The sequence below is a fragment of the Wyeomyia smithii genome, chromosome 2, assembly GCF_029784165.1.
Source record: "Wyeomyia smithii strain HCP4-BCI-WySm-NY-G18 chromosome 2, ASM2978416v1, whole genome shotgun sequence".
NCBI lineage: Eukaryota > Metazoa > Arthropoda > Insecta > Diptera > Culicidae > Wyeomyia > Wyeomyia smithii.
In genome coordinates, this window is record NC_073695.1 from 241,402,684 (window position 1) to 241,415,987 (window position 13,304).

The following is a 13,304-nucleotide window of genomic DNA, read 5'->3' on the forward strand; positions in this document are numbered from 1 at the left end:
CAAATTTGTTCCAATAATTATTCTCCATTTTATAGAAGTTTACAATTTTGTGAATAATTCACCTAAAAGTGAAAACCAATATAACTTTTCCAATTTTTTGCACATAAAAGAACACTTTGTTCGACAAAGTTGTGGCACATGTTATAAAAAAAAAAACAATATTGCCGTAGACACCACATTTCAAACGACTTTTGTGGATTCTTCTATGGAATGTATCGTTAAATGGATATTTTAAATTCAACTTTTTATAGTGATTTCCTATACTTTTCCAATGCTCACAATGTTGTTTGCTCTAATAAAACACAGAATTTTACAGAAGAAAGTTTATTTTTATATCTTACATTTCTTGAGTAGTCGAAGATTTTCATCAAAACAATGTTTCAATTAACCAACAGATAACGACAAAAACCGGAAATATCTACAGTTTTTTTCCATATTAGTACAAGCCAAACATCATTTAATATAGGAGCAAGATCGCGCCAAATGACCGATGGTCGAATATCGTCCATTTTTGATTTGAATGGAACTTTGTACAAGTATTTGGCTTAGCAAACTGAGCATTTTTCACAGATGGAGAGATTTCTTACACCCATGAGTTACATTCTAAAAGGGCGTATGCTTTTTGGAATAGGTTTTATTCGAAGCATTGTAGCCCAGAAACCGTTGGTTGTATAGAAAAACTGTCTGAGAATAAGTTGTAGGGAATTAAAAATGCACCATAAAAAAATATACACTGTACAAAAAAAATTTTTTTTGACCAAAAAAAATTAAAAATAAACATTAACTTTCAATTTAAAAAAAAAAGAGTTGAATTTTTTTTTATTTTTTTTTTAAGAAGCTTGACGATAATGCGCAACTTTTCAAAAAAATACCAGGATGGAGAAATGAAAAATATTTTTTTTATGGTAGATTAATTTTTTTATGAAATTTCCAATTCAAAAATTTTTCAAAATATTTGTATTCTGACAATTTTAAAAGATGCAGAGAGTCATTTTGAATTAAAAAGCTGTTGGTAGTAAACATTCTAAAGGCATCGGTTTTCAAGTTATTTAAATTTAAGCTCGAAAAATTATTAATCTTTCGAAAAATACACGTTTTTCTTAATTAGTCCATGGTTCTCCAGCAAAAACCATACATTCATTGGAATGCTTGATCAAAAATATACAATTCATTCTTTGACAACAAAACGATTGCATAAATAACCTAAGCGCTAAACCTTAGCCTACCTACACGTTCCCCCTTGCCGAATGTTTTATTAAAAAAAATTTTGTCGTGCAACACTACCTACTTGTTACACTTAAGAATATCAGCTTCATCATAATATCGGAAGTACTCCATCATGATACTGTTGTGGTTCAGGTGTTCATTGCCAAAATAATGAGTTTTTTGAAAACAATATAAAAATAAAAATATCTTTGCAAGTTCAAAACTAAATATAACGTCGATGCAGAGTGGCATTTTTTGCGACTTCTCATGGTGAAGGCCCATGCGATGCAATTGGTGGCATATTAAAACGAATGGCCATTACAAGCGCAAAAGAATTGTATGATTGGTCTAATCAGAAAAGTAATAAAAAATCATCAAAAATGTCATTTAGTTGAGTATCATATGAAGAGTATGAACAAGGAGTAACAGAATGGAGCAATATTTTCAAAAAATCTATAATAATAGCTGCCACACAAAAGTATTACTCTTTATATATATATATATATATATATATATATATATATATATATATATATATATATATATATATCAATATCACTTAGAACATTCAACTCTTTTCTTGAGAACCGTTCGCCCAATCGTTTTGTTGTCAAAGAATGAATTGTATATTTTTGATCAAGCATTCCAATGAACGTATGGTTTTTGCTGGAGAACCATGGATAAATTAAGAAAAACGTGTATTTTCCTAAATAATTATAATTTTTCGAGCTTAAATTAGAAATAACTCGAAAACCAATGCCTTTAGTATGTTTACTATCAAGAGCTTTTTGATTCAAAACGACTCTCTGCATCTTTTTAAATCATCAGAATACAAATATTTTGAAGAATGTTTGAATTAGAATTTTCATTAAAAAATTAATCTACCATAAAAAAATTACTTTTGATTTCTCCATCCTGGACTTTTTTTGAAAAGTTGCGCATTAACGTCAAGCTTCTTAAAAAAAAAATAAAAAAAAATTCAACTCTTTTTTTGGTCAAAAAAAATTTTTTCTTGTACAGTGTATATTTTTTTATGGTGCATTTTAAATTCTCTACAACTCATTCTCAGACAGTTTTTCTATACAACCAACGGTTTCTGGGCTACAATGCTTCGAATAAAACCTATGCCAAAAGGCATACGCCCTTTTAGAATGTAACTCATGGGTGTAAAAAATCTCTCCACCTGTGAAAAATGCTCAGTTTGCTAAGCCAAATACGTGTGCAAAGTTTCATTCAAATCAAAAATGGTCGATTAAATTTTCGCGTATTTCCAGGCGATTTGAAATGATTTTGCTCATAGGTGTCCGCATTTGTCTCTTTTTGTTAGTGTTAGTGTTATCTGTTAGTGAATAAGTGCATTGTTTTACTAGGAATCTTCAATAACTTAAAAAACATAGAAAAATACTTTTTCTTCAGAGAAATTTTGTATTCTGCTAAAATAAACAATATTGTAGAGCATTGGGAAACTGCAGAAAAGCACTGAAAAACGTTATAGGGAAAAAATAATTTTAGAAAGCATTCTATAGAAAGCTCCACAAAAGACCATTAAAATAGATTGATAGACATATGTTGTTTCCGAAAAAGTTGTTTCCTATTAAATGTGCCACAACTTTTCAGGAAAACAATGGCTTTTTGTGCGGAAAAATGAGATAAGTTAAATACGTTTCTCACTTTTAGGTGGATTAATCACATAAATATAACTTCTTTAAAATCAATTTTTGGGTCAAAATTATATTTATCCTGTTTTTGCAGCTTCAAAAACAGTGTTTATCGTAGAAAGGCGGTTGGGGCCACGCACAAATGTGGCTGGTTTACAAATACACAACAGTTTTTATTCCTGGCTTTAGACTGATTACAACCAACAGCCAGTAACAACCCGATCAGAAGAGCATAACTAAAAAATTACAAAATTCTATCAACGTGAGATACATATAACATATTTTGATACAATTTTGTATTTCTCCATAAAATTTTGATAACAAAATTGAATCTGAATGAGTTATAATAACAAAACGTGAAATGAAGTAGTTCTGAAACAAGTCTAACTCATTTTTCGTTTTTAACAAAACCTGTTGTTTCCAACAATGTTTGTTATTATATTGTTTTATATACTATCTAATTTTGTTAGAAAGTTGATATATTAGTAACAAATTTTGATATGTGTTTGATACTAGTAGAATCATTTCTGTTATAATTTCTGTTATTTTAACAATTAACGGGACCAAATTGAAAACACAGCCTGTAAGGTTTTCCCCGTAACAAACTAACAACTTCTGTTACATTTTTGTTTTTTTTTTCTGATCGGGAAAATACACGTAAATTAGTAAATATTTTATTTTTTTTATGGCGTGAGCTGCAAAAAAAAACGCTTCACTCTGAACGTAACCGAAATTATTTTGACCAAGAAAAAAATTGAGAATGTCTTCAGCAAAGTTGTTCTAATAAAATTCTACGTTTTGAAGAAGTTACAATTTTGTGAACAGTTCACCAAAAAGTGAGAAACGAATTTTAATTCGCTTCGTTAGACAAATTTGTGGCCCAATTTATAAGAAACAATTAAAACCAAACTTCAATCTGCCTGTTTAAATGGAGTTTCTTGTAAAATCGATGTTTTCAATATAACATTTCATATGTTTTTCCACTGTTTTTCAATGCTCTCCAATTTTGTTTTCTATAACAAAACATACCATCTCGCCAGAAAAAGCTTATTTTTATTTTTTATCTTATTTGAGTAATTGAAGATTTTCACTAAAATAAAACACTAACACACCACAGGCGTAAATCCACAGCAAAAATCATTTCTGTATTAAAGTACAAGTCAAACATCATTCAATACAGATATCAGTATTTGCCTCTTTCAGTTGATATTTGCTAGTAAATAAGTGCATTGTTCCAATTGAAATCTTCATTAATTAAAAAGACATGGAAGATAAAAATAGACTTTTTTCGACGAAATCGTGTATTTTGTTATAGTAAACAACATCAAAGGAAATTGAGAATTTGTAGAAAAACAACAGAAAAATAAATCCACCGCAATCTAGTCCAATTATCCGACGTTTCGGCCATTTTTGGTGGCCTTTATCGAGAGAAAAATGTATTCAGCATAAAATGTTTACACTTTATACTATGTTACTAACATTTTCCGATAAACACAGGTTTTCCTCGAAAAAGGCCACTAAAAATGGCCGAAACGTCGGGAAGGTCTGAATTGTCGTGTATTTCATTAAAAAAAATTGAGGAATCTAAAAGACAGAAAAAAACTTACATAATCATTACCAGTCATTGATATAAAAATAAATACAAAAAAAAAGTTATTTGGAAAAATAATTTTAAGGGGTATTTTATAGAAAGCTTCACAAAAGTCCATTTGACTTAACCGAGAGAACACAAACTTGCTTCTTAATAGATGTGCCACAACATTTCCGACAAAAAGGTGACTTTTTTTGTGCAAAAATGAGAAAATAAAACTCGTTCCTCACCTTTGAGTGAATAAATTGCATAATTGCAACTTCCACAAAATGAAGAAAAAATATAGGAACAACTTTTTTTAAAGCCACTATGACTCTCTTTTTGGATCAACATATTTTCCATCATTTCATTGCAACCTTTGCAACCTTTAAAACAGTGTGCTAAGTATTATAGAAAAGCTGTTGGGGTCACGCACAAATGTGTGTGAATTATTTCAACTAAATGGAAAATTTATTATATTTTCATTTTTAAAACCGAGTTAACCGAACAATCAATAAGAATTAAGTTGGGGCCCCGCAGAAGTGTGTGTCTGTGTGTTCGTCTAGTAAACCGGTTCAAACCAACTGGAAAAATACTGTGTGGACCAGGTAAACTTTTGCATGGATTCTATTTGTATCTTGTAATTTCTTCATGCGCAGATTCGAAATAAAACGACTTGTTGTTTTCTTGTTTCCACTGTTCTAGGTGGACTTGGAACTTGGAACTTTCACTTAAAATATTTTCGCAAAACAAACAACTCTGTTTGTATTTCAGGAATTGCGTCTAATTTATCCAGCCTAATATCTAATTGGCTTTGTTACAAATTTCCGTCTGAATATGCTTTCGATTGGAGAAAAAGTTCTTGAAAAAGTTTGTTTGGTTTATTGACTGTAAAAACCATTCAAATATGACTCGGGCTCAAATGGGTTGAGCTGCTGATGAGAAAAGTCATATGCTCTTTTACAGAAAAACCTTTTTTTAATTCCAAGGGAAATACGGCTTTTTCAGTCGTAACGGTGGATCAAAAGCTACTATGTTTTATGTCCGACGTTTCGGCCTTTGGACTTGGCCTTCCTCAGGAGATAGAAAGTTGTACTGTTTTTCGTTCAGCGTTATTTCAATTGAATGTGGTAATTTTGCATTTTATTTTCATTCGTTTTTCACTTGATTGGCCGAGATAACCTGTCAATTATGTTCAAATCGTGTAAATTTCTCGAAGTCATTCAAAAAGTCAGTCACATTTTTTAATGGACATAACTTGCATAAGGACTTTATGTTTTATAATCAATAATTAAACTCTCCCATATCGGTAGCAATAACCTTCCATTGTGCTCTAAACCCAGCTCAAAAATTTGCAGTTAAGACTGTGTAAACAAACTGTAATTTAGTTTATTTTCAGTTTGGTTTCAGTATAATTTTAGTTCAGTTTCAGTTCGTTTGATCCTCAGTTTCAGGATCTATCCTGTTCAGCATAAGTTTAGTTTCTGCTCATTTTCACTACAGTTTCTGATCAGCTTGAACTTAATTAAATTTCAATTTCTGTTCAGCTCCAATTCAGTTTTAACTCAGTTTCAGGACATTTACTGTTCAGCAGTTTCATCTCTTGTCCAGTTCTCAGTTTTAGTACAGTTCAATTTCTGCTCAGCTTTAGCTCAATATTTGTTCAAATAAAGTTTAGTTTCAGCCGAGTTCAAAATCAGTTGCAGTTGAGTTTTCGTTTAGTATCAGTAAAATTTTAATCCAGCTGATTGACGTATGTTCCAGTCCTGGTTCGGGAGAAGACTGTTTGTGTAAGTAGGTCCTTTCAGCTTGAATTAAATTTCAGTTGAGATTCGTTCAATTTCTGCTCAATTTTAGTCTAGTATTTGTTCAGTCACCGTTTAACTCCAGTCACGTTTTAATTCAATTTTGGTTGGGCTCTAGTTAAGTATCAATTCAATTTCAGACCAGTTTCAGTTCAGTTTCTTATCAGCTTCAGTTCCGTACAGTTCCACTTCATTGTCAGTTCAGTTTATGTTAAGTTTCAGGTCAGTGACTGCTACAAAAACCTATGTCAACAAACTTCGTCGTAACAAATAGACACTTTTATATTATTCAATCGAAGCCAACGTTATCAAATTTAGTTATTATCACCAAACATGTTCAGTCAACGCTGCAACGATTTATATGTACTAACATTAAAATCAGAGAAAACACCAATTAATAACAAACCCCTTGTTACAAAACAAACACCGACAAATTCACAAATAATAATCCTATTTTCATTCTAGTTTTACCTTTGTATTGATTTCTTTTTTTTCTCTCTATCATTTCTCTTTTATTTTCATATAATTTCCTGTTTTGATTATACGCGCTTCCTATGTGCGTGCGTGTGTGATTTGCATCCCAGCAGGCGTCGGAAGTTAGAACAACGTTACACCACTCTGTGCCCACAGCTTCAGCAGTGCAGGTGACCAGCGCTGACGAAATTTCTCGTCACTTCCTTCCTCCCCCGTGCTACAACAAATATTAATAACAACGCCAACACAATAGAACCGCGGTGGGTGTAAAAGTGCGCGCCCGTAAGCGGAAGAAAACAAGCGAGAGAGCGGAGAAAAAAAACGACGACGACGATTATCATCGCGGTGCCGAATGAACGGAAGGACGCAGCGGGGCAAATGGGGATGATGCCACTTAATGCTGTGTTGTGCGAGCTAGCTATCAGTGACAAATAGGAAAATAATATGTAAATTTATGAAAATTTGATAAGTTTTTCTGGGCTCGCGGTTTGTGCTTCCGGCTCCGTTCTCTGTGTCTCTGTGTCTCTGTGTGAGTCGGTGGTGCGTGTGCTGATTTTTTTGTTTCAGTTCAGTGTTTGTGTTTGTATTCTCGGAAACATAATCAGGAATATTTCAGTTCGGTTTTTTTTTCATCAACCAGTCCGGGAAAAAATGTCATAATTTATGTCACTCGGTGGTGTTCGGTTATTCGCTGGTAATTCGTTTAAAGCATACCGGGTGAGCAAGAAAGGAGGTAGAGGAAAGCAACAACAAAAAAGGGCCGATTAAATTTAACAACATAGCGACAACAATAAAAAATGCACCGGTTAAATCTTTAGAGCTCACCCAAAAATTCGACGATCGAGCGAAAAACGAGAGCCCCATATTTGTGCTTAATGTGTGCGTGCCAGGGCTGTGTGCAATCGCTTCGGGTAGCAGGCGAATATAGCAAGTGAAGTCAGTGTAAAATTAAATTCAGCAGTAGGAAGCGGAAGGAGGATAGCAGAAGGAAGGGCAGAACGGACGCGGACCTTGGGGGATGTGGACTGTGTGCCGCAGTCAAGATGAACTCGTACGAATTTAATGCAACCATGGACTGCCGTGATAATGGAATACTTCGTGGAGCCGTGAAAAACAACACAAGAGGTTATTATTTATTGCTTTCATATTTCTTTTCTTACTTTAATTTAATATGTTCTCATGTGATTTTTGGGTTTTCTGTTTTGGGGTCGTTTTTCCCCGTCGTGCCTTCCATATGTTATAATGTTGTGCTGGCCGGCTGTGATTTCCCGAGAACGCGAAGCCAGGGGCGTTTATAATGCTTAATTTGACATGTGCGTAACGTGGCCGGCTGCGTCTGAATGATAGCGTTTGCATGCGGCTCACGTTTGACGTTCATTGTTTTCGCCACCATCCGAGCAGGCCGTGGGTCAAGGTCGGTATTAGAACCTGGCATTGACTAAGCGAATATGACGAGCGTATGATTCGCAATCGTTTCTCTGCCAACAGTGGTCAACTGTACTTAACAACGCACCATCGTCCACGGAATGGCCGCCATGCCAAGCTTGCTCGAACAATCCAGTCCATCTGTGAAAGCGTCAGTGCCACCTAGAGCGACTTGCCTTGGACCAGGCGAAACCGAAAATAAATTCTGGATTAAATTGATGATATTTTAATCCTATTTTTGCATACTTTGCGCCCGGTCGAGACAACGGAGACCGACAGCCAGGACGACGCGACGGTCGCGCTCCCATGGTGGTTCCAAGCGTATGTGTGTTTCGCGTGTTAATCCTGCCGTACTAGTGTTTGACCAGAAGCCGAAACAGGCGCACAACAGTGTTGTGGCCCGGCGACGATAAAGTCATGCTATGGCACAACATCATGAAATTGCATTTATCTCCGACGAACGTCGACGGAGCCTACTACGATTACTGTACCGCCTCCCGTGGCAGTTTTTCCACCATCCATTGCCAAGCCAACGCCATCGGGTGGTGTCATCCTCCTTTTTCCAGCGAAATGGCAACTGGGGTTACAATCTCCAAACTAGTTGACCGCCTACATGGACAGTTCCCATACGGACACCAGTACCTAGACCACTTTATTGGCCCAGAACCGGGCCCAGTTTCAGAACGGTCTATGTTGTTTGAATGTTGGCTTTGGGAACGTTAGAGAGTTCCGAGTTCGCATTGCGAATCGACCCAACCCGAGGAAAGATATTGAAATATTTCCCAATTTAACATTAATTGTAAGATTAATTGGTTGCTGCAGGAGATTTGTGTAGTCTACCGTAGTCGGTGGACTAATCTAGCGGGGTGGTTTTGGGTAATCGTTGGGGCACAGTTTAACGGATTTAGAATTGAGTTTACAGTTATGTGAACCTCAAATTGATTACTTTTTTAAAGGTAATTCCGAATCTGCTGGGAGAAGTTTGAAACATAGATAAAATATTGTTAACTCTAGCTCGGTTATAATTTAGTTTCCTTTCAGGTTCAGTTCAGTTTTAGTTAACATTCAATTCATTAACTTTCAGTTCCATATAACTTCTATTTTACTCCAGTTCAGTTGCAATTAGGTTTCAGTTTAGTTTAGCTCAGTTTCAATTAACCCTAGTAACAATATTAGTTTCATCAAAGTTTCACAGCCAAAACAGCGCTATATAACTTTGATAGAACCAGTTTTGTTACTTGACAAACTCCAGTTCAATTTCAGTTTCAGTAGAGTTTTAGGTCAGTTTCAATTCTTATTCAGTTCATTTTCAGTTCAGTTACAGATTAGTTTCATTTGATGTCTGGAAACTTTAGTTTCAGTGAAGTTTCGAACAAATTTCAGCTCAGTTTCAGTACAGTTCCGAATCAGTTTATGTTCAATTTCAGTTCAAACTAACGTTAATTTATTTTTAATCCAGTTTCAGTACAAATTCAGCTCAATTTCTGTTCAGTTTCAGATCCCTTTCTTTTTAGTTTTGGTTAAGATTCACTTGATATCTGTCAGTTTAAGTTTCAGTTGAGTTTTATTTCAGTTTCTGTTTAGTTCTCAATCAGTTTAAGGTCAGTTTCAGTTTAGTTTTTTTTTTTTGATTCCTGTTCATTTTTATTTCAGATATAGTATAGATTCAATTTCTGGAAACTTTAGTTTCAGTTAAGTTATGAATTAACTTAAGTTCAGTTTCAGTTTAGTTTTGAATCAGTTTTAATCAAGTTCAGTTTCTATTTCAGTTGAATTTTGGGTCGAATTTCGTTCATTTTGGGTTTTGATATCTGTCAGCTTTAGTTTCAGTTAAGTGTTCAATCAGTTTTATTACAATTGCAGTTTCGAATCACACAGTTTCAGTTTTGTTTTTTTTTTTCAGCTAAGCTTTTATCAGTTTTAGTTCAGTTTCAGTTTCGTTACAGTATATTTTCAGCTATGTTTCATTTCAGTTTCAGTCCAGTTTAAGTGCAAATTCAGCTCCATTTCAGTTTAGTTTCATTTGAAACTAGTAAACTTTAGTTTCAGAGAAGTTAAAAACCAATTTCAGCTCAGTTTTGAATTAGTGTTAATTTAGTTTCAGTTCAAGTTTAGTTTAATTTAGTTTCAATTCAGTTGTTTGGTCAATTTCAGTTAAATTTTGTTTTGGTTTGATTTGATACCTGCCAGCTTTAGTTTCAGTTGAGTTTTGAATCAGGTGCATCACGGTTTCAGTTTCGAATCAGGTTCCCTCCAGTTTCTGGTTAGTCTTTGTTTAGTTTCAGCTCAGTTTCAATTCAGTTTCAGTTGTTTTCAGCTCCTGCTCACTTTTAGTTTGGTTACAGTATAGTTTCAGTATTTTTTCTTTTTTGTTGCAGTCCAGTTTTAGTGCAAATTCAACTCAATTCCAGTTTTGTTTCATTTGAAAACCTGAAAACTTAAGTTTCAGTGAAGTTATGAACCAATTTTAGCTCAGTTTCAGCACAGTTTCGCATTAGTTTTATTTTGTTTCAGTTCAAGTTAAGTTTAATTTAGTTTCATTTCCGTTTAAGGTAATTTTGAGTCTAATTTCAGTTAAGTCTTAGATAAACTTTAGTTCAATTTTGGTTTAGTTTCATTTGATATCTGGTCGGCGTGCGACCAGACCGAACCAAGCGCCATTCTTTTAAAATTGAGTTTTTGACACCAATGGATGTTAAATTTGATAATCTATCTTTTATGATAAAACTAAATTATTTGAACAGTTTATAATGGTATTATAACAAAATTTCTTTGCAGCAGTTTGCAGGAAACATACGTGGTGGTTAAACTTTGATCACCGATTACTCGAAATAAAGTTTTTGGCGCTTGGTTCGGTCTGGTCGCACGCAGACCATCTGTCAGCTTTAGTTTCAGTTGAGTTTTGAATCAGTTTTATTACAGTTTCAATTTCGGATCAGTTATAATTCAGTTTCAGTGTAGTCTCTAATTAGTTCAGCTCTGTTTTTTATTGTTTTAGTTCTTCTTCAGGTTCAGTTCAGTTATAGTTTCAGGTTTGGTTTATTCAGTTTCGAAGCAAAGTCAGCTCAAGATGTTTCAATATAGTTTCACTCAATTTACTTTCAGATCAAGTTAAATTTAATTTAGTTTCAATTCACTTTCAGTTAAACTAAAGTCTTATTCCAGATCTGTTTTAGTTTAATTTATTTTTTATCTGTTCCGTTTTGAATCAGTTTTAATTCAGTTTCAGTTCAGTCTTTGTTTAGTTTCAATCCAGTTTTTATTTAGTCTTGAAGCTTTTTTATTTTCAGCTCAGTTTTAGTTTAGTTGCAGTATAGTTTCATTTCAGTTTCTGTCCAGTGTCAGTGCAAATTCAGCCCAATTTCAGTTAAGTGTCATTTGAAACCCTGACACCTTAGATTTGGTAAAGTTATGAGTTCCAGCTCAGTTTCAGTGCAGTGTCGAATCAGGTTTCATTTGGTTTTAGTTCAAGTTAAATCTAGTTTAGTTTCAAATCAGTTCATGGTTAGCATTAAGTCTTATTTCATTGCAGTTTTAGTTTAGTTTCATTTGATATTTGTCAGCTTTAGTTTCAGTTAACTATTAAATCAGTTTTGTTACAGTTTCAGTTTAGAATCAGTTTTAATTTAGTTTTGTTTCACTCTTTGTTAAGTTTCTGCTCACTTTGAAGCACTTTTAGTTCTTTTTCAGTTTTCGTTTTGTTACAGTATAGTTTCAGTTCTGTTTTCCTTTCAGTTTCTGTCCAGTGTCAGTGCAAATTCAGTTTAGGTTAAGTTTAGTGTCAGTAGAAACTTGGAAACTTTAGTTTCAGTGAATTATGACCCAGAAGGCTCGATTTCGGCACAGTTTCGGAACTGTTGTAATGTGTTCTCGGTTCAAGTTTAGTCCAATTTAGTTTTAGTTTAGTTTAAATCCAATTTCAGTTGACTTTTGGATCAAATTCCGTTTAGTTTTGGTTTAGTTTCATTCGATATCAGTCAGCTTTAGTTTCAGTTAAGTTTCGATTTAGTTTTGTTACAGTTTGAGTTCCGATTAAGTTTTTTTTTCAGTTCATTATTTTGATTAGTTTCAGCTCAGTTTTTATTCAGTTTTAGTTTTTTTTTTAAATTTCAGATCAGCTTTAATTTAGTTACAGTCTAGTTTCAGCTATGTTTCATTTCAATTCCAGTCCAGTTCCAGTTCAATTTCAGTTAGTTTCAGTTGAAACTCGGAAACATTAGTTTCAGTGAAGTTATAAGTCAATTGCAGCGCAGTTTCAAATTAGTGTTAATTTGGTTTCAGTTCAAGTTGAGTTTAATTGAGTCTCAATTTGGTTTCAGTTTATCTTAAGTCAAATTTCAGTTCAGTTTTAGGTCAATTTCAGTTCCGTTTTGGTTTAGTTTCAGTTAAGTGATATCTGACAGCCTTAGTTTCAACGAAGTTTTAAATCAGTTTTATTACAGTTTTAGTTTCGAATCAGTTTCAATTCAGGCTTTGTTTAGTTTCAGCTCAGTTTCAGCTCTATTTAGGTGTCGTGTCAGATCAGTGCCAATTCAGTTTCCGTTCAATTTCCGCTCAGATTCAGTTAAATTTTAGTTTACCTTCAGTCAGTCAGTTTAGTAGTTCAGTAATTCACTTGCAGTTCAGTTTTCAGCTGCTTTGGATTTGGTTGAACTTCCAATTTGGATTGAGTCTCTGTAAAGTTTCAGTTCATTTTCAATTGCATTGCAGTTTAAATTTAGGTTCGATTTCAATTATCTAACCTGTCTTTCTGTCAGTTTTGAACTAGTTTCAGCTCAGTATTTAATTATTTCTGGTTGAGTTTTAGCTCAATTTTAATCAAGCTTCATTTATGTTTCAGTTTAGTTTCAATTAGGTTTCAGTTATATTTATACCAGTTTTATTTCAGTTTCAATTTAATTAGTTCAACTTTTTTGTTCATTTAGTTATTTATTTTAACTAAGTTCAGTTTCAGTTCACTTTCATTCAATTTTGGACCGGGAGAAATTCTATTTCAAATTTGTTTCAATTTAGTTTGGAAGTATATTTAATATAGTTTTAGTTCAATCTCGGATCGGTTTTTATACAGTTTCAATGTAGTTTCAATTCAGTTTCAGCATAATTCCCATTCAGTTCTAGTTCAGTTGCTGTGCAGTTTCTGTTTAGTTTCAGTTCAATTTTATTTTA

General features: G+C 33.5%; 1 protein-coding gene across 11 annotated transcripts in view; it reads left to right on the plus strand.

The window, feature by feature from the left end:
* The window catches only part of LOC129721707 (teneurin-m), a 440,502-nt gene that overhangs the window by 18,483 nt on the left and 408,715 nt on the right, over positions 1-13,304 (plus strand). For 4 of the 11 annotated variants that reach the window (XM_055674594.1, XM_055674598.1, XM_055674597.1 and 1 more), the window contains one exon: positions 6,824-7,838. The exons of 6 other annotated variants lie outside the window; for them this stretch is intronic. In XM_055674594.1, the coding sequence (XP_055530569.1) occupies positions 7,757-7,838 (82 nt within the window). In that variant the 5' untranslated portion in view covers positions 6,824-7,756. The remainder of the gene's footprint in view (positions 1-6,823; positions 7,839-13,304) is intronic. One more of the 11 variants, XM_055674595.1, reaches the window with a different exon arrangement.